Source organism: Camellia sinensis, chromosome 11, assembly GCF_055761805.1.
Source record: "Camellia sinensis isolate YWXY chromosome 11, ASM5576180v1, whole genome shotgun sequence".
NCBI lineage: Eukaryota > Viridiplantae > Streptophyta > Magnoliopsida > Ericales > Theaceae > Camellia > Camellia sinensis.
The window spans coordinates 161320178-161341580 of record NC_138971.1 but is presented as its reverse complement, the minus strand read 5'-3'; the positions used below and the strand labels follow the sequence as shown (position 1 = coordinate 161341580).

The 21403-nt window shown below is 37.7% G+C and overlaps 1 protein-coding gene and 2 long non-coding RNA genes across 3 annotated transcripts; 1 reads left to right on the top strand and 2 right to left on the bottom strand.

Moving 5' to 3' along the window:
* Nucleotides 1–4324: 4324 nt before the first annotated feature.
* Nucleotides 4325–5170, top strand: LOC114299520 (14 kDa proline-rich protein DC2.15). Its single transcript, XM_028244286.2, has one exon. The coding sequence runs from the start codon at nt 4430–4432 to the stop codon at nt 4865–4867; it is 438 nt and encodes a 145-aa protein (XP_028100087.2). The 5' UTR covers nt 4325–4429; the 3' UTR covers nt 4868–5170.
* Nucleotides 5171–6446: 1276 nt separating this feature from the next.
* Nucleotides 6447–8953, bottom strand: LOC114299527 (uncharacterized). The gene is made up of 2 exons (XR_014344876.1): nt 6974–8953; nt 6447–6842 (listed from the first exon to the last, which is right to left on the bottom strand). It is a non-coding gene; the product is annotated as an uncharacterized LOC114299527 (long non-coding RNA).
* Nucleotides 8954–9080: 127 nt separating this feature from the next.
* LOC145802970 (uncharacterized) lies at nt 9081–11817 on the bottom strand. Its single transcript, XR_014344875.1, has 2 exons — nt 10199–11817; nt 9081–9403 (listed from the first exon to the last, which is right to left on the bottom strand). It is a non-coding gene; the product is annotated as an uncharacterized LOC145802970 (long non-coding RNA).
* Between the last annotated feature and the right edge of the window lie 9586 nt (nt 11818–21403).

Here is a 21403-nt window from a genome sequence, read left to right as displayed (position 1 = left end):
CATTCTAAGTTAGACGGATAAATTATTGAGTTAATTGAGAGTGAGAGCAAATTGATTATTTTGCCCTTAAAAACTCTGCACATGTTGTCCACGTGGGCCTTTTCCGTCCAAATGCTTAACAGAAGTTATCTATTAGACCAAATTGATACAAAATATAAAATTTAGGGTTAAAATCGAGCAAATTGAAATTAAAGGGACCAAAATGACACAATGTGTAAACTACATAGACTATTTACATAATTTGTTCATAAATTTTAGGGCAAAACACCAATAAATCCCAAATTTTAATTTGTTAAACCATTTGGTCCTGCCTTTTATTTTGTAGACTAATAAGTCCTATTTGAATGTTAAAAGCTCACTATAGGCCTTTTTTAGATTTCCCTCCTTTCCGAACATCAGCAACATCAACTACACCATCAAAACATCATCAAACGTCATCAAACATCAACAACGTTCTGTTCATATTTTTTTTATCAAAACAAACATCACAACATCATCAAACATCAGCAATGTTCTGTTCATATGTTTTTATCAAAACAAACATCATCAAACATCAGCAACGTTCTGTTCATATCAAAACATCGTATTGGTGTTAACGTTGCTCCACATGTCAATGTAAGCCACTTGTCTCAACCCATTTCCAATGTTGCTCCACACGTCAATGTAAGCCACTTGCCTCAACCCATTTCCAATGTAAAACACTGTAATACGATGTATACAACATCAACAGCACAACATGTCACTACATTACATCAACACAACATTCCAATCACCTTCTCCATAGCACACCAGGGGGATCATAGCATACCAACAACACCCCAACCTGATGGTACACTATAAGCCACTAACATCAACCCATTTCGAATGTAAAAAACTGTAATACGATGTATGCAACAGCAACAGACTAGCCTACATGCCACACACACACACACAACTTATGATTTAATATCAACAGATTCGTAAGAAAACTTTTCCATAACATCGACAAGAATATACTTGACGCCATGGGTTACCAAACACAACTGGCGGTCAACGACGACGATCGTATGTGAAATGTCGTTCCACACACACCCTAACGTTGCTCCACACGTCAATGGATGCAGTGTTCGATATGGGGTCGGCGATTGAAATGTAATCTCACAAATGGTATCTCGTAGTTCTAGGGTTTACCAACAACGTTGATGTTAATTTTGAATGAAAAATTGAGGCTCCAACATTACCAAAATCCAAACAAACAAACATTAACAACACATACAACCCTCCATAATCGTCCCTTCTGTTTCGATCGATGAGGGGAAACCCAAAACCATATTGGGACAGACCGGTAATTTCCACATCACAAAAAACCTCTTCGAGTCCGAGCTCTTCTTCGCTGTCCTTCAATTCCTCAAACAAAGGGCTCAATAGCTTCACTCTCCGAACCAAGTTGTTATACATCTTCTTAGAAGAGTTCTGGCACTCGGGCGACCCAGAGATTTCCTTTATGGCTACAACGAGTTGACTCACCAACGCGTCCTTTGGATCGTCCTCCATCGGATGATTCAGACCCATATGGATCACAAGCTATAAATCACTAGAAAACCCCGAGAACTTAAGATTTAAAGGGAATTGAGAGAGACCCAGATGAGAGAATTCGTCGAATTTTGACAACTTTTATGGGGGTCAAATTAACTCGCCCAAAAATCCTTGGGTATAGGAAAAAAAAAAAAAAAAGTCTATAAGGTGATCAAAGCCATGAAGTTAGGGTTTCTGAGGGTAACGGGAGAGACCTAATCGAGGAAATTGGTTGAAATTCAAAGTGGATGGGATGAGAGAGAAAACAGCGGTGAAGAAAAGGTATGCATGTACAGACGAAGTTCTTCTTGTGTACACAAGAAAGGTTAGAGAGAGAAGAGAGAATAATGGTTAAATTATGGATTAATTATGATTTATTCAACGTTCTGTTCATATCAAAACATCATCAACGTCATTAAACATTAATGTTCTGTTATATTGTATAAACATCAACGTTATGTTATATTAAAACTGCTTGATGTTTATGCAATATAATAAACAAAAATATCATATCAAATATAAAAAAGGACTAAATGATTTTAAAAAAACTCTCAAAATTAGATAGAGCAACATTTCTTAATATGAGATTTATGAGTAATTTTTTTTAAATTTTAAGAGTTAAAATAAAAAAAAAAATAACGAGACATAAAAGAAGTAAAGAATAATTTATTCTTTTTTTAAATAGTAAAGAGTTCCATCATCCCTCTAGGTGTTGACATTTAACCCGTGTAAAAACTCTCCCAACCCTATAAACAGTTGACAGAATTTAATACGTCCGCAAAATCAAGACGGCGGATGAAATTATCATTTTTAACAAGCAAAAGCAACTTGACCAAGGGTGAGCGTGTTGGAAAGTATTAAAGCATGACTATGACAATTTTAAATTTAAGTTCTTCATACATATACATGAAAGCACAATAAACAATTTGTTATCTGATTTCTATTTTTAAAATTAACATACATATCACATATTAACTACAGTATATAAAATTAATTTTACAATTTACTTCATAGATTAACCACAAAGTGGTCTGAATTCTAAATTAAAAAAATTACTCCACCGTTTCTAAAATATTAATTTCTTATTCTATTTTTCGTTATCTTAAAATATTATTTCATTTTCAAAAATTAATGACCAAAATAATATGAATTTTCTATTTTTCCTTATTTTAAATTCATTAACACAAAAGTAAAATTATGACAATTAATATTCCTAAAAAAATGTACTATCAAAGTGTAATTTTGAAAAATTAATATTTTTTAAAGTGTAATAATTGTACTATCAAAAAAAAATTAAATTTTTCAAAAAGAACTATTATTTTGGGACAGATGGAGTACTTGAAAATCTCATTTTAAAAATCTACAAACCATGTAGTTTTTTTATTTTTTATTTCATATGGATTGATAGGCCCTGTTCATTTGGAAATATTTTCTATGAGATTCTATTTAATATATTAACAATGATTGAGATTTTTTTTTTTTGGAGACCACACAATCAATGATTGAGATCCAAAGAGGGTTGTGGGAGTCCCGAAAAAAAAGGGGTCCCAAATATTTTTCTTAATATATTATTGTGTCACGTTAAGACATTTTTGCCCTTATTGATTGTTAGGCTCATTTATTTATTTATTTATTTATTTTTTTTGGAATGTGATTTTTGAAATGTGGCATAATGATTGATTTTCATAATGAGCATACTAACATTTTCGGTGGATTGAATGTGAAATGTGATTTGATTTTCAAAATGAGCATGCTACATTTTGTGTGGATTAAATGTGAAATGTGGTTTGTTCAAACCAGAAATATAATTACAAAAATCTTTTAGTATACTTTTTGAAATGTGATATGTGTAATGTGGTTTGATTTCTAAAGTGGGCATGCTATATTTTGGGTAGACTGAATGTGGAATATGATTTATCCAAACTAACAAATGACCACAAAAATCATTTAGTGTATTTTTTGAAATGTGACATATGGAATGTGATAAAACTATAAAAAATTAAGGGTTTAGAAATCAAATTTAGGGACAATTATTTTTTAGGGTCCAAATATTTTTGTTGCGAAAATTGTCGTCATTATATTTTTAGCAATGAAAATTGGACATTAGTGATGAATTATTATCATTTTGGGACCAAATTTTGTCTCAAAAAATAAACCATTTTGAGACCAAATTATTTTATCCGTAAATATCTATTTATTAGTGACATTTTCAAAATTTTGTCGCTAAAAGTCTTATTTTTGACTTTTCAAGACAACATTTTAGTGACTATTCTCACGACGATAGAAATTGGTCCCTAAATATTTTTTGCAACAAAATTTTTACTTTTAAAGACTAAAAAATTTAGTCTTTAAAACTCTTATATGTTGTAGTGAAATAACTAAAATTAAAAAGGGAATCTTCAAATTGACCATATCATAAAAACAGTGACAAATGTGTCAATTTGCATAAATAAAGAATTGTGTGTTCATTAAAATAATTATGGAACTAGTTGGTTTTTAAATTATGATTTTAGGATTTATTAGTCAATGCTCCTTTGCTAAATTTATAACTGTACATACATGTCATAATCTGTAATTTATAAATATATATATATATATATATTACAAAAACACATTATTTATTGATCTGGTTAAAATACATGAGCGCATAAAATAGACGGAAAAAAAAAATGAAGAGTATTTTTATTGCAAGTCACATGGTATTTTTGCCTTCCCCCACTTCAATTCAAGGACTAACCCTCCTTGCATCGTATAAAAACCCATTCTTCCCTTCATATTTTCTCCACCATCACAATTACCCTTTTAGAAATTGCTAATTTCTACCATCAACAGTCTAGAAAGTTTTGTTATTTTTCTTCTTAAGGGTTTGAGAGAGATGGGTTCCAAGAGCAATAATGCATCACTTGCCTTGTTTTTTTCGCTCAACCTTCTCTTCTTTGCCTTTGCAAGTGCACAGTGTGCTCCACCTCCACCTTCACCTTCACCTTCACCTCCACCTCCACCTCCACCTCGAACTCAGAGCCCTCCACCTCCAACTCCGAGCCCTTCCACTGGCACCTGCCCCATGGATGCCCTAAAACTAGGTGTCTGTGCCAATTTGCTCGGTGGATTGGTTAATGTTATAATAGGTGAACCTCCGGTAACACCATGCTGCCGTCTCATTCAAGGCCTTGTTGACCTTGAGGCTGCTGTTTGCCTTTGCACTGCGATTAAGGCAAACGTTTTGGGCATCATCCTCAACATCCCTGTTGCATTGAGCTTGATTCTTAATAATTGTGGCAAAACTACTCCTACTGGCTTCCAATGCCCCTAGAAAACTTCTGTTTCCTAGCCCTCTCTATGGCTTTTTGCTCATTTCATGAGTCATAGAATAAGAGTGTGTGGTGCAAGTGCATTTCACGGTAACTTCTATCTTATTAAAGTAATATTTAATAAAACATATTACGAAGGTGTGGAAGAGAGGGGTAACATTGCAAATGTGATAACTTCTGTCTTGTTTCCTTTGTCATAGTGTGTGTAATTTCATGGAGTGATATGTAATAAGTCCTCTTATGTAATACCTCAAAGTCTTATGTGTAACTTTATTAAATATTGAAAAATAATTGCTTTCTGTTTATTTCATTTGTTCTTAACGGTCAATTTTTTTTTTTTTTCTTTTTTGGTAGTACGTAGGATTCTAACATTGAGAAAGCAAATGTTTACGTAACAAAAAAAAAATATTATAACAAAGAAGAAAAATCTTATATTAATTTCTATGAATATAAAATGTGAAAAAATATTACAAAACTATTACGCTAGGATATGTAACCAAATAACTTGTCAACAAATTATCGTACATTTGGCTTTCACCAACACTTGGGCCCAATTCTGAAATTGTTGACAATGTTTGAAAATAAAAAAAGTTTAACCAATTAAAATTTCAAATGCACGTGTATGCAAGTAACGTGAATTTTAAAAAACCTATAGCCATTCCGATGATATGAAGCATAGGTAAGAAGATGTAATTTCATCACATCCTCCTTAAACTGGCTGTTTTTAATTTTTACATTTTTTTTACACTTTTTAATCTATAGACAATGATATAAAGCATACATGTATCTATTTGTGAGTAATGATTCTCTATTCCAAAATCATCCTTCCTCTATCCAGAATACAAATGGCCTCATCCAGTTGTTAAGAAAGAAAATAAATCATATGAAACATAATTTTTTTCATGTTTAGTTAACAATAAAGTTGCGGGAATCATACCTTTAACTTTCACGCCAGGACAATTTTTTCGTGTGTTCAAAGTTCATTGATACTCTAGGTCCAAACAGTTTTTTCCCTACAATCTCATAAAGGATAAAAGCATTCATAAAGTAAGTTTACAGAAAGAAACTACATCATTTTACAAAAGAAAAAGACATAGACACCTAATACATTCACTATAACAAAAAACAAAAAAAAAATTACGGCACCAAATGCACGTCATGGATTCAATTCTATAATGCGCAAAACAAAATCGTATTATGATTAGTCATGAAAAATTATTCACTTTCAACGGCATACTACGGCATGCTACGGCATGCCGTTAAAAACTTTTAACAGTTAATCTTATACGTCATGATTAATTTTTCTACGAATACTTTGCGCGTCATTAATTCAAGAGACAAACCACGACACTCATTACTAGTCATTAAATATTTAACACAACGACCTATTTTGCCCATCATAGAATATGTAATTTTATTTTTTTATTTTATTTTTTTAATTCAACATGTTCTATTTCACCTATTTTGTACAGTCTAAAAAAACATTACAAACAAGTTACACACACACACATATATGTATATATATAAGTATCAATTAACCATCAAAATATTATTTCAAATATCAAAAAAATTATTCATAAGTTTCGAACATCCAAAACTGCCCGTACATTCCAAACCATCCAAAAACTATGTTTATAAACATCAAAAATTGTCCTCAACTTCAAAATCATCCAAAAAGATCTAAATCACACACACACACACACACAAAAACTATCTTTAAGTTATAAATAGTACAAAATTACAACAAAATATCTTCTTGCGAGTCCACCATCATGGGTTGATTCAATTGTATCAACACTCAGCTTGTGCCCTCCATATCTTTATATTAGAAAATTCTAAGCAGCTTGGATTTCGTCTGCAGAAGCTTCCCTTCTTAGAGCAACCAAGTTTGAAACAACATCAAGAGAAAGAGCATATATTGGATCATAAGCATAGATAAAGTACTCCCTTTCAAGAAAATAAGATAGCGACCCATACCTGCATGAATTAAACTGATTTGATTACTTCATAATAACAATTATAAAGTTAGCACTTAGCACTAATTTTTGCCTAGGATAGCTCTATTTCCAACTTCTACAAAAATTTCATAAGTTGCCTCTTTGCCATACCAATCTCAACTAAGTTGGCACCAATATCCCCGCTCAATCATTTGCTAGCACGCCATCAAGAATTAGTGAGCTACCAACCAAAGCCAAGAAAAAAACAACAATTAACATATCAAACAACACCAAAACAGAACATCAACACCAAAATCAGCACCAAAAACAACAACTAACAGCAACAACAGCAACATCAACAACAGCTCTGCAGCACCAAAAACAGCAACTAGCAGCAGCACTAACAACACTAAAAGCAACACCAAAATCACTTGATGCCAAAAACAATCAACAGCACTAGCAGTATCAACAACTAACAGCAACTAGTTTCACTCCAAACTCTGTTTTGAAAGCCTTCTCTGATCATCTTCTAGCAGATGCACCTCTTCACTTGTTAAATGTTGTAGACAAAAATCATCCACCCCGTAGCCTTGACCCACCGAGTGTGTTTTCATCCAAAGGTCCACTCTTACTTTAATTAGCTCACAAAGATCTTCTCAGTTTGGTTGCAGCTCATTGAACAAACAATCATTCCTACATTTCCAAAGGGACCATACACCAGCCATAATAATTGATCTCCAAGGTTGCTTTTCTCCTTTTCTAAAATTCCAACCCATCCACCAGTGCATTAGCATGTCCATTGAACTAGGAGAGGCCCACTGCAAACCCCACCAATTGATTATGTTGGACCAAACTTTCCAAGCAAAGGGGCAAATCAACAGAACATGATTGAGTGATTCAAACTCAGAGTGACATAACACACTCAGATCTAACATCATCACTAAGAACACCAATTCCATATAAATAATCTGAGGTCTTAATCCTCCCTTTCCAGGCCAATCAAGAGAAAAATTAGGTTTTAAATGGGGAGGGATTGTTCCAAATCAAGTCAAAAGGTTTCAGAGTAGGACCATTCAATGATTCGCACCAATTTACAGCACATTTAACACTGAAAATACCTGAAGAATTAGCTTTCCACCAAATATTATCATTTGACTCCAATCTCAATGCAGGGCCCTCACCTATAACATCAAGTAGTCTGTGCAGTTCTTCTTCCTCTCATGCTAATAAGGGTCTTTTGAAGTTGAATTCCCAACTGCTTTGGTTTCTGGCCCTAGTCACCTACAGATTCAAAGTTGTGTTTTTATCCACTGATAAGTAATAAAGTCTAGGAAATTGGGACTTCAAACAATTGGTTCCCATCCAATTATCTACCCAGAAGCTGATTCTTTCACCATTGCCAATCCTAATTTCAACATTATCCAAATAAAAGTTGACAAAGCTGCTGTTAGAATGATTAACAACTATAATATCACTCCACAGTCTTGTCAATCTCTTTTTCTGTTAGTCCATTAATTCTTTGCTTGTACCACCTAAATCATTTTAGTCATGCTTGAAAGTATGAATGATGCTGAGCCATCCAATCACATTTTATAGATAAATTAAGTACATATTTATCAATTTAACTGGGTCTAACACATGAAATAACAGCATCCAACAAAAAAATATAGTATAATATGTAAAATATTCTGTGTTTGTCCTTTGACTCTATGAATCCTTTTACCAGTAAGGTGCTCTATTAAGTTTTTTTTTCTTTTTTTTTGTTTTTGTTTGGAGGTGGCAATGTCCTTCTCCATTCAACAAGGCTTCTATCACCACTCAAATCAACTCATAATTCAAGATTGTCCCACATTTAAATTTAATCACCTTCCCAACTCCCTTCTATCTCACTTTGTGCATGTAGAGGCAAGCAGACACGTGCATATTGTTTGCACCTATGTATGCATTCATGTTGTTTTTCTGTGTGCTTGAGGAATATTCATTACACCAATTTTTATCAGCTCTTTACCTCTCATTCTCTCTTTTGATTATTGTTTACAAATAGAAGGTAAGTCTGAAGTGCTTGCAATGAGAAGGTGTGAGTTCAACTCTCCCAATGTGCCAATCTAACAACTAACCGCTAACTTTTGCCAATCAAAAAAAAAAAAAAAAAAACCTACCTTGCTGGTCTTAAGCTGTAATTATTTTCATCAATCTCACACAAATATCATCTTTTTAAAGATTAATTAACCAATAGTCAGATCAATAACCAAACCAGAAAATGAAGGAAAAGGGGGCATGTGAAAGCTTATATCTGCTTTGAGAAGAGGAATCAGTTAGAACAGAAAGGAAAGATATTGATTGAGAAAGAGACTTGGATTAAAAAAAAAAAAAAATCAATAATCTCAGATTAAAAGCTACAATCCTAATTTTCAGAATGAAACTCATAGAAGCATAGTTGGGATGGTTAGCAGTCATGGCAGTAATAGTTTCAATGGCCAATTCATCGAGTTGGCTGGTGGTGACGCCATTGCAGACATCGGTACAGACCTTCTGAGAGACGAGGGTAGGGTCGTAGTTGTCGATGTTGAGCCATAACTGAGCTTCTTGAGATGAGCCATACTACAAACATTAGAAAATACAACAAAGGAAATCTTAACAATTACGACAACAGGCTTAAGAAGTCAAATTCCCACCAAGCAAACAAAATAACACAGCAAATGCAAGCATTCATACAATCCAGCTAATCAAAAGATTTTGAAGAATCTAATAAGTTTACAGTAACACTTCTGAGAATGGATGTTGTTTTAAAGAGTAACTAAAGTTTCAATAAATGATGTACATTCAATATTCCAACATCTCAATAACCATACAGCGGGTTAAAATGATACATATATTATTCCAAAGTGATACATATATTATTCATATATAATCTCTTACCATAGACACTCAGAAATACGTATATAATCTCTTCCAGTAAAAAAGACCACATACACACACAACAGCAAAGAGTGAATCAAAACTAGAAAAACAATTTGTATAAGAATTGAATGGAATTAGAAAGGGGAAAAAAAATTATTGAAACTAAGTCTCCGGTGTAAATAATTGGACATGGAAAAAGACATTAAGCATTGTATTTGAGTTCAAAATTCTCCTAAATTATATTCTCAAAGATCCAAAAGTTTAAAAAATGGACCCAATAAACAAAATCACAGTAGGCCATCATTGATGCATTTTATCAAACATTTGACAGATAAGGAAAATGGGATTTAAACTCTAACGAGAGATATCAGACATCACAAAAACACCCAAAAAAAATGCCAAACATGAAAATAGAAAGCAACAAGCATTAAGCATCACATATAGAAGTGACAAACATCATTTGTAAATTGTCCAAGAAAGAATGGAGCTAAACACCTCTTTCTATAAGCTTCACTTGCAGCTGCACTCTTAACATCCTTTGAACTGGAATCCCCCTTTCTGTTTCTTAAGCACAAGAGACCTAATTAGTATGTTTGTTTGGTTTGTCTTTATCAGCTGGTCCTCTGGACATACAAAAGGGAAGCACCAGACCTTATAGTTTCAGATATAAATGAATCTTAAACCAAACTCCATGCTGTGGAAAAGCAGTGACAACATACATTGAACATTAAATGTCAAAATGGCAAGACATACCAATGTACCATAATAAATGTAAACAAGGGGAAAAGATTCAAGGTGTCGTACTAAGGGATTACAAACACTTGGACTTAAAAAAGAATCAACAGTCCATTTCCTCGATCATTTGGTCAACAACCTAAGAACATAAGCACTATAAGATGTGCTGCTTTTATCAAATGTCAAGCTAAGCAACAAATTTATCATGAAAAAAAATGCAACCAACCTTAGCCTGGATCAAACACAAATGAAAAGAAAACATATTTAGGGAGGATCATGATTCTTATCTTTCAATGACTATTGTGACAATGTGATTTCCAATTACTACCTTTTAGTTTTATTGGAGACCAATACACATCCAATTTCCTGATCAAATTTTAGCTTAAAATGTATTTTTTGGGTAACCATGAGATAAACTAGTTTGTAAGAGCATGTGGGGAATTAAAAAATAAATAAATGTATATGGAAAACGTCCTGTTTTTTACTCGAAATAAATTGCCAACAGAACCAAACTTGTGTTGAACAATTTAAGCCAAAAGGTGATTCTCGTAATAAAGTCAACTCAATAAAACCCAACAATAGCTCAAAACCCAACTACTTGACTCTAATTAATGGGACAAAGTACACAAAATAGAGAACCAAAAATATGGCCACAATACTCATGAAATTCAGTTATTGTTTCCACAGTTTGTGATGATTTTGATAGAATCAAACAAGAAAAATCATACATAAACTAATAAAAACAAGGTTCACACTTAATTTTTACCAAAATTCTCGACGAAATTAATTCTAAAAATTCCTAAACATATATATAACCCCCATGAATATTCAAAAATAAAAAAGTTTCTAAAATTTCATTATGTTTAAGAGATGAAAATCATAAAATAGTTGGATATTTATTGCATGCACAGTTCACAAACTCAATATCCAAGTAGCGGAATTAAAATGAGACAAGTCACATTTATATCTTGAAAAACTTATCATTTATGTTGAATGGGTTACACTGAATCATTTAAAAAACTTTGAGACAAAACTCACCAAGCCACAAACCATTCTCTATAGTGCATCCAAGTCAAAGCCAATTTGAGAAAGATCACCATGAACATCAGTAGCTTGTTCCACAAGTCAGAACTTCTTTTTATGCTATTACTGAATCATTTTTAAATCATAATCAGATTCATTGATTTGCCTCATAATTCATGAAAAGCTGACCCAAATTATTTCCCCCAGTCCCACTCAAAGTCAAAAGTAGCATTTCAAATACTTTATTCTATGCTATGCAGTATACCCTAAGGGAAATAACCCGTTTCTGAATGTACTTCATTCTTAATTAACTTTTATATTTCCACTTGCTCATCACGTTTTCCATCCAAGTTCTCAATTTGCAGTGTCAAGTGCCTCTTTGTTGCCTGATCCATAAATAAATATAAATAAAAATAAAAATTCCACTCACATCTGCCTAAACCCCTCCAAAAAAATTAGAACAAAAATAACACAAACACTTTGACACAAATCAAAGATACAATAGTCTTTTCCTCATATTGGGTTTTTTTTTGTGTGTGTGTGTGTGTGTGTGTGTAAACCTTCTTCTCATATTGGTTTCCATACTGCAACTCAAAACCTACAATTCAAAGTTTAGGAAAAAACAAAAAAAGAAGAAAGCATCAAGCTGAAAGATAGTAATAGTACTAATCTCCTACGTGCATGGAATTTCATTATATTCATCTCTCTCTCTCTCTCTCTCTCTCTCTCTCTCTCTCACACACAACATTTAAGTTGCATCGCCTAAGACACCTACCAAACATCCTAGAAGATCACTCTTTTTCCTGCTATAGTATATATATCATGGGCTCAATATAGTTGCAGACTCTATCTTATTTATCGTTCTCTATAAGAAGGAACATTTGTTGACTATTTACTAAACCCTGATTCAAAGTCTGCAAGTACAACCTAAAATAATTCAACTTCCATTATTTCAACTTACAAATAAACATAACAAAATTAGAAAAATACAAAAAGAATTTCCACTTACCCTTTTCTTTACCACAAATCATGTAATCAGTTTTGAGTTATGAGATTGTTAATTCAAAAAATTCTAGAAAAATCATCACACAAATTTCTAATAGTTTGGACAGAGACCATCTTATAGAAAACAGAGACCCAAAATGGCCAATATAAAAGATTGAACTCAACATTCAAAACTAGCACAAAAAATCAAAAACCCACTAAAGAAAACCAAGAGTTCAAAAGGATCTATGTCAATTAACAAAATTAATAATAAAAATACAAAAATACTCTCACCCATATTAGTTTTAAATCCATTAAAAAAACAAAAACAAAAGGATACAAATATAAATAAAGAGAGTTCTTTGATACTTACCTTCTGCCAATTAGGAACTTGATGGATTGTTGGGTGAGTGATTTGTGTATTTGCTTTGGTAATTTCTTTTGATTATGAATCTAATCATGCTTTACACCGTCTTAATTTACAAACGAACGAAACGCAATTTTTTTTTTTTGGCGAATTAGAGAAGATTACAATTTACAAAATACAAAGTCTCAGGGAATATTTCAGATATAGAGGAAAGGAGAAGATGAGACCAATCGAAGAATGAACCGAAAGAGTAGATACTGTCTCTGTCGGAGATCAATGAACGTCGATTAGATGAAATCCTCACTGAGTAACTGCCAATTGTCGACATCTCTAGGTCCTTGGTAATCATCAACGTCAACGCTTACCGCCGTCAACGTCGCTGCCTATCACGCCTCCCGCCGTTCGTCGTCTTCAAAGTTCAAAGAGAGAGAGACAAGAGATGAGATAAGGGTTCTCGTTTCTTCTCTGCCTTTCCAAAACTGAAGATATATTTATTTATGTATACTAGTTCAATGGCTTCCATTCTCTTTCTCTTCTCTGTCACAATCTCCCAGTATTGATTTGCAGAAATAGACAGTGTATAGAAAGAGGAGATGAAAATTTCTTACTTTTTGGGCACTACTACAAAATTATAAGGTCTTATTTGTCGTAACTTAAAAGGTTACTATCTTATTTAAGTCATATTATCGTATAAATTATATTACTTCTCTATCACATCATTTTAAATTTACCCTATATTCAATTCATATTTTATAAAATGTTAAAAAGTGTATGTAGACACCCTATTTTTGACCGACCTTAAGACTCAGACGTCACCGATTGAGCACTTGATGATGTTGCATATTGTGCTCGTTCTGAGGTTGCGGAGTCTCGGCTGCGAGCCTTGCCTCCAGACTTCGGGGCTCTTTTGTGCTTTGCCTCGATTTGCGAATCAGGTTCTGTTTTCTCTGTTTTCTCTTCCCGAGGGGAGGGAGAGGTCTCGAAGACCATCTCTCAGTGACCGTAGGCTACGTTTCGTGGTCGTAGGCCATTTTTCCCGTTTGGAGCCCGGTTTTCAATTTTTCGGAACCGACGGTCGTGTGCCTCGGTTCGGGACCGCTTAACCACCTCTGTTTGCTCCGGTTTTTGGCATGCATCTTATTTGTTCCCTTTTGAGGGACACTGTGGCTCGAGAGACCAACTTCGTGGTCGAACACCACTTCCGGTGCCTAACAGTCAGTTTTCGGGGCCTTGGGCTGCGCGTTTCGGTCCCCGAACCTTCATTTTGCATCGGTTTGGGCTCATTTTTGGTGGAGACCTTATTTTCACTGCTAAGAAGGTCGTAGAAGGGTGGGAGGCCAGTAATTGTTCTGACAACCAGTTTTATTCCTTCATCGCCCTCCGTCGCCCGTTTTTCTCACTTGAAAGCCAATGTTGACCACCCTAAGGCCACTTTTTCCAGCCCTAAACCACATATTTGTGTTGTACACACCTGGGAGGCCACCAATATCACATGGCCGGCCAGTAATTGTGTTTGACCCTTTTGAACCCCTTCAAAAAGTGGGCTTTTCTCTCTCCTGATTTACTTTCTCCAGTTTTTGACCACATGGTTGTGTTGTGCACACATGGGAGGCCACCAATCTGGGGTGGCCGACCACTAATACCTCTTGAGCCTTTTGATCCTTGGCCGGCTGGCCACCTGCAACTTAAATACCAGGCTGGCCTTGCTCCCCTCCTCTGGTACATTACAAATCTGTATTTTGTTTCCCCCCAGATTGTGTATCCGGGGGGCTGCACTTTTGGGAGGAAATTTGAAATCCATTTCCCCCCTTTTTTCCCACACTCTTGCCTATATAACCAGCACCCCCAGCTGTGTTTTGAAGGGTTACAAAATTTGCTTTAAGGCTCTTGCATTATCTCTCTCTCTCTCTCTCTCTCTCTCTCTCTCTCTCTCTCTCTATTCCAACCTCCAAAACCCCAAATCCCACACCCCTTTCTACACCACCACATAGCACCACACCACCACCATCCTTTCCAACACTTGGAGTTGGTTTTCCAGAGCTTAGGAGCACCTTTTCTCAAGCCAAGGGCTGCTGAAGCTTGGTCTACAAGGGTGAGTCTTCATTCTCCCTCTTTTGTGCTTTATTTTGTTCTATATCTAAGCCATACTTTCTTGCATTTTTGGGCTCCGACCCTAACTGAAAATAGTCATGTTTTCATGCCTTTTTCATGATTGATTAAGGGTCCTTCCATGTTTAAGGTCTCTAGCTACCACTTGCTTCTTTACCTCTCTTGTATGCCTCTTTCTTGCATAGTATTTTAGGCCTATTTGTAAACTGTTTTGAGCTTGGTTATAAACTGTAAAGTGGCTTATTTTGAGCCCTTATTCAACATTGTTGAAGCACTCTTCACTGTTTGAGGCTTCCTTTTGTCACTTGCCTCTTTATCCCTCTTTTGGCCTTATTTTTGAATGTTTTGTTAGCCCCTTGTGCTTGTATTTTTGGGCTCTGATCCGAACTGTAAATAGCCTTATTTTGACCCCCTCTTCTTGTTTTATCAAGGGACTTTTTCTTTTTGAAGCTCCCTTTTTGCTCTTTGTGTTTAAACCTCTTTTTAGGCCTTATTTTGCATAGTATTTTAAGCTTGCATGTGCACTGTTTTGGGTTTGGTCACTAACTGTAAAACACCATGTTTTGGGCCCCTCTTAAACTTTGTTGAAGGGCCCTCCTCTGTTTTGGGCCAGCAGCTGCTACATGCTTCATTATCTCTCTTTTGGGGCCATTTTTGCATGTTAACTTAGCCCTATTTGTGTTCACTTTTTAGCCTTGCTTAAAACTGTAAATATGCTTGTTTTGGGACTGTCTTGATTCTGTCTTCACACTTCGCATTCAAATAATGCATGCTTTGCATAGCCATAGGTCATTCCATGTACCTAATTTCATGTTTCGGGTCTCATTCCATGTATCGGGTGCCATGTTTCCATGTTCTGGGGCTGTTTTGCATCATATTTTGCTACTGAAATTTGCATGCTAGTATGCCATATTCCATGCCTTGCCATGTCTTGTTAGAAGTGCATTTGGTGCCCTAGGGTCGATCCTCGGTTCGCGTGCACGTGGCCACGCATTTCGAGTTGTCTCATTTTTCATCTCATGGCTACTAATGTGAGTGTGGCTGAGGTCCACTCATGTTGGTGTAAGTCCATTGTGCATTGAGTATGCCATTTCATTTTATAGCATTGCGTATGCTAGGTTGTATGTTAGAGCATTATGTATGCCTTGTTACATCGTGCATTGTGTATGCCATCTCATAGCATTGTGCATGCTAGGTTGTATATTAGTTGCATTCATACATGTCATGCATAGTGCATTGTGTTTGGGATAGGAGTTAGCCCGAGCACGAGAAACGAGGAACGTTTCGTACTTCGAGTGACGGAACGTGTCTCAATTCCCAGTCACCGACACTCCGGATTATGCATGATGGAGTTTAGGTCTTGTTGTATTTATATGTGCATTCATTTCATATTGAGTCGTGCAATTCGACTCCTCGGCCATCATGCATCGATATGCGTGATTGGTGGCACGAGGATCGAGGACTACACTCCCCGAAAAGTAGTCATGCATACATATGTGAAAATACTTTGCCATGCCCCTTTGTTACTCTCTGTTGCAGTAAATCAGAAATCAACAACCTTCCGGAGCTTGGCAAGCATTCCAAGAACAATTGCAAACAGAGGCAAACCGAGGCATCGCTAGGGATTCTCCGCACAAGACAACCCGAGCATGCATCATTCATCATCCGGAGCAGATTTGAGGCAGTCCCTGGCTTGCATGCCAATTTATTTCTTTCCTAATTTAATTTGTTAATTAATTAGGGTTTTGTACATATTTGGACTGTAATTATTCATTTGGGACTGTATATTATTTATTCGGACCCTCTGCGCGAGGGCACAACTGTAATAAGTGTGCGTGTGTGTGATGTATGCCTTCCAACCCCACGTCTTTCTCCCTTTTATTTACCCGCTTATGATGGTTAGATTAGGGCATGTTTCAATTAGCATACAGTATGATAGCATGTTTGCATTCATTTCATCTGTCTTGCATGCACCGGGCTCGGCGCATCATACTAACTGCATTGTATTTTCAATTACAAGTTGAATACATGTTAGCTGTAGCATTTCATATGCCATGTCTAGAATAGCCGACCCTGCTATAGTTGCACTTTTGCATGTGTTGCATTAGACATTTCTGTATAATTAGGATTATGCATGGATTTCTAATTAGCTTCTATTTTGGCTTGGAGTACTCAGTAAGTTTCATGCTTTAGCATCCTTGCATGCGTGTGAGTGACTGCCATGAATAGCATGCTTACCATGAGGCTATATGCTTATGTGATATATCTGCCTGAATGCTTGTGGGTGAAGGTTGGGTTATTTGGATTGGAACAATTCATTGACTGTGAGTTTTTTTTAAGCCCACTAGATAGTGGCAAAATCATGTTTTTCTAAGCCCACACGAGGGTGGCAAATCCACGTCTTAGCCTACTTGCGGGTAGCACCATCAAACCATTTTCAAAATAAACAAACATGAAACGTTTTGTTCCAATTCAGGCGATCCAGTCTATACTTGTATGTTGTGCGCATCACATAGTAAATCTAGGCTAATAACTGGAATAAGAACGCATAATGTTTTCAAAAATAGATATCATGGTTAGTAGAGGCCGATCTTTGATCGGGCGAGCGAGGGTGCTCACGAAATGACCTTCCCCAATCGTACCCAAGTTCCCGAGCCGAGGCAACTTTGGTGATGACGGACACGTGGCCTTAGGCAAACGAGTCAGGGTTTTCTAAATTTTCCCAAAATAAAACATTTAGGTGGCGACTCTGTATCTGGCAAAGCAGTCCATGTTTGGCACTTCTTTCAAAATCTGTTTTCTCAAAACGATTTGCCGGATTTAGACTCTTTGGTTCAGATTTAGAACCGTGACAATTTGAGAGTCCGAACTGTAGTGAACCCCAAATGAACAGAACGGGACTCATCCCTCCCGGGGCGTTCGGGGACGTCTACGGTTTCTGGCGACTCTGCTGGGGAATTAGAGAACTTGACTCGAACTCATGATATCTTGTTTTGACTACACTTGTGTGTTTCTTTGCATTGCATGTGCATTGGTGCGCCTAGGACACCGTGTTTGCCATCTGCTATTCCTGAACGGTTTGCTGGAGGCTTGTCTTCTCAAGGCATGACCATAAGGCTGACCGGTTATGGGCTCTGCCAGTATGGGAACACAAACCCCGATTTTACCGGGGCACCCTTTTTGACCATTCGACCTAGTGCATATTCGGATCCATAGTGACCATTCCAAACTAGGACAAGTTGCTTACCCGTTTATAGGTTGTTTGAAACCGCTGCGTGCGTAGTGAAACCCTAGCTCCTGACAGAATAGGACAGGGAAACCCTACCCCAACATAGGGGTGTTTTGGCTCTCACTTGTCTGCTATGTGCTTTCAGAGTGCGTTTCTATAGGAATGCATGTATCAGTCTACAAGTTTGGACATCAGGCCTGCGGGTACCAGTTTAGTAGTTTGGGAATCAGGCCTGCGGGCACCAGTTCAGTACTTTGGGATTCAGTTCACCTGAGGGTATCAGTTTACAGGCAGAATTTTGGGCAGAATTCTGTAGGAGGCACAGTCATTCAGCTCTACTCATATGGGTTATCGTGAAATCGGGCTGAGATGCTGCATGTTTTCTCTTTTACTAGGTAGTCTGGGAACCATAGCTTCAGAGGGCTCCAATATCCCCCGGGTACACCGAACTTGTGTTAATAGACTTTGTCGGGTCAGAGATTCAATTCAAAGGCAATCAGTGTTCCTTTACTAGAGGCAGGGTAAAAAGGTTGGTCCGGCACAGACCACCAGTACAGCAGCTACCAGCTCAATGTTCTTTGAACAGCCAGGTTAAGATTTCTGAGCCTACTGCAGACACAGGTATACCAGTTGCTCAGTTAGATCAGGACAATATGTCGGGTCTGGAAGAGATGGTGCGCCAACTCCAGGATAGTATGAAAGCCATGCAGCAAGATGCTGTCCGTCAAGCGGAATTCACCAAGCAACAGGCCGTGGTCATAGCCCAACAGGCAGAGACAATTGCCAGGTTAGAGCAGCAAACTCGAGTATCTACTTCACACCAGGCTCCTCCCCCACCAAGAGTTCCTATACTCAGGGAGGCAACCCACGTCCAGGATGATGCGGACATTCCAGGCGGGCCAGCTCCGCCCCCGGTGCTACCCCAGCTGTCTAAAACACCCACCAACCTGCCAGACTCCCCCTTTGAGTTCGAGACGGACCCCACAGCATTGAAAGTGAGCAAGCTTGAGAAATTGTTCAAAAAGTCTCAGGGGGCCCGCTCTATTCCTGATATAGAGGATGGTTATACCGACTCAGTGGTGACCTTGCCGGAGCGGTTTAAAATGCCGCATATCGATCGATTTGATGGCTCTGAAGACCCAATGGTGCACCTCTAACTGTTTTCTGATATCTTGAGGCCAATGGGTTTGACCATAACCCAAAAATTGTCACTATTCGGCCGAACCCTGTCTGGGATAGCCGCAATCTGGTATGCAAAATTGGAGAACTCTGTGAAACAGAATTGAGAAAGGCTGGCTGAGGCCTTTATTGCTCAATACTCCTACAACACACAGATCGAGGTCACGACTCGTGATCTCGAAGTCACCCGCCAAGAGCCAAAGGAGGGTTTCTCAGAGTTCGTGACAAGATGGAGGGCAAAGGCCTCAATGATGACTACAAGGCCTTCCGACAAAGATCAGATCAGGATGATTGTTCGGAATCTGCATGGCAAGTTGCTGCAAAAGATGGTTGTTCTACCTCTGTTTACCTTTCCAGCCCTTCATGAAATGGGGGTTCAAATCGAGGATGCCATCAGACAAGGGATCTTTGCAGAAGATAATGAGCCTTCAAAGAGGAATGTTGCTCATAGTTCCAATGCTACTACTGATGGTAGCACAGCTGCGAAATGCTCAGAAGTAGACACTATCACCACTTCCCTCAATGACCGAAAACCAACCACTTCAACTCAGCCCCAAGCTCGAAAATTCCATCCTCTTTACATGAGTCTCTCCCAAGCTTTGAAAAAGCTACAAGAAGAAGGGCACCTAAAACTCCTAGAACCCCAACCCCTTCCAAATCCTCTTCCACCAAGATATGACCCAGCTAAATACTGTGCCTATCATCAACAACACGGTCATGATATGAACCGTTGCATCCGCCTCCATCATGACAATGAGACCCTAGCTCCACCAAAAGGACCTCAGGTTAGTACTGATTCGTCACCTTACCATCTCAACCTCATTCATACACTACCATCCACCTTCGACCCCAGCATATACATCACCCCAGCCCATCTACCCAAGCCTGAGGTGTTCATTCCAGAAAGCATGGACTTATGCATGATGGATGCACCTGGACCCCAATCATCTCAAACCCGTGAGCCCACTACTTTTGAGCTGAAGAGAATGATTGAAGATCTTCAGAGAACTGTGACAGATTTGGCCTCCGGGACATCGGCTCCGTCATCAACCACATCACATACCAGGGAGTTCATGTCAAAAGGCTCCCCAATCTTGGAACGGGCTGTATTTGAGGAATGCCAATCCCTTGGCAAAGTGAAGGCGAGTGGAAAGAACAAGATAGGGGCGGACATGGATCCCCATAAACATCTTCTGTTGGCTGTTGAGGCTTTGAAAGCCGAGGGACTGAACAAAAAGCAAGTGCTCGCAGTTGTTGCAAAAACTGTGGACGACATTTTCGGCACTCAAGTTGGGGGCAGTTTGAATCAAGGGGTAAGCCGGGAGAAGGGTCGTTGTATCAGAAACGTTCCTTTCAGTTATAATCCTGCACTCGGAAGAGATCAGCAAACCAGGCCAGCACCTGCTAATCCCTCTGCTGGTGCGCCCAGCAAAAATCCACAAACCTTGAAGTACCAACCCCGAGGTTGGAGGGTCTTACATGCCCTCTATATGCCTTTGTCCAAAGCTCTCCAAATCCTTATTAGACAAGGCCAGCTCAAACCCCTTGAGCCTCGGCCTCTCCCGAACCCTCTTCCGGTTACACATGATGCTACCCAGTACTGCGCGTACCATCAGCAAACCGGCTATACTACCGACAACTACTTTCGTCTTCGCCATGAAGTATAGGATTTGTTTGACAACGGGGTCATCCTCCCGCCGAGCTCAGCAAGGTCTATCGGCACTGGATCGGTGAACTTGGGGGATAATGTGATGTGATCAGGGGATGAACCAGCTGCGGGTGGCGCTCGATTAACTCCAGACGTGGGAATGGCACACACTGTTCTGAGCAATATGCAAACACCAGTTTTTACGCTTTCTAACTTGGGTATTGAGTCAGTCTTGTTGTTTTGTATAGAGTCAGTCTTTTTGTTTTTGGTCTGTATTGGTGTATCGAGTCAGTCCTGTTTTGTTGGAGTCAAGTGATTTCGGGGGTGTTACCTCGGACATCACTTGCTTGTTTTGTGTTTGTCTTTTCGTTTTCTTTTGAGTCTGTTTCTGCCTTGGAGCCAGTTGTGCCAACAGATTCTGATTGA

Excerpts from the sequence above, each read along its gene's own strand:
- LOC114299520 (XM_028244286.2), top strand. The coding sequence starts at position 4,430 with ATGGGTTCCAAGAGCAATAATGCATCACTTGCCTTGTTTTTTTCGCTC.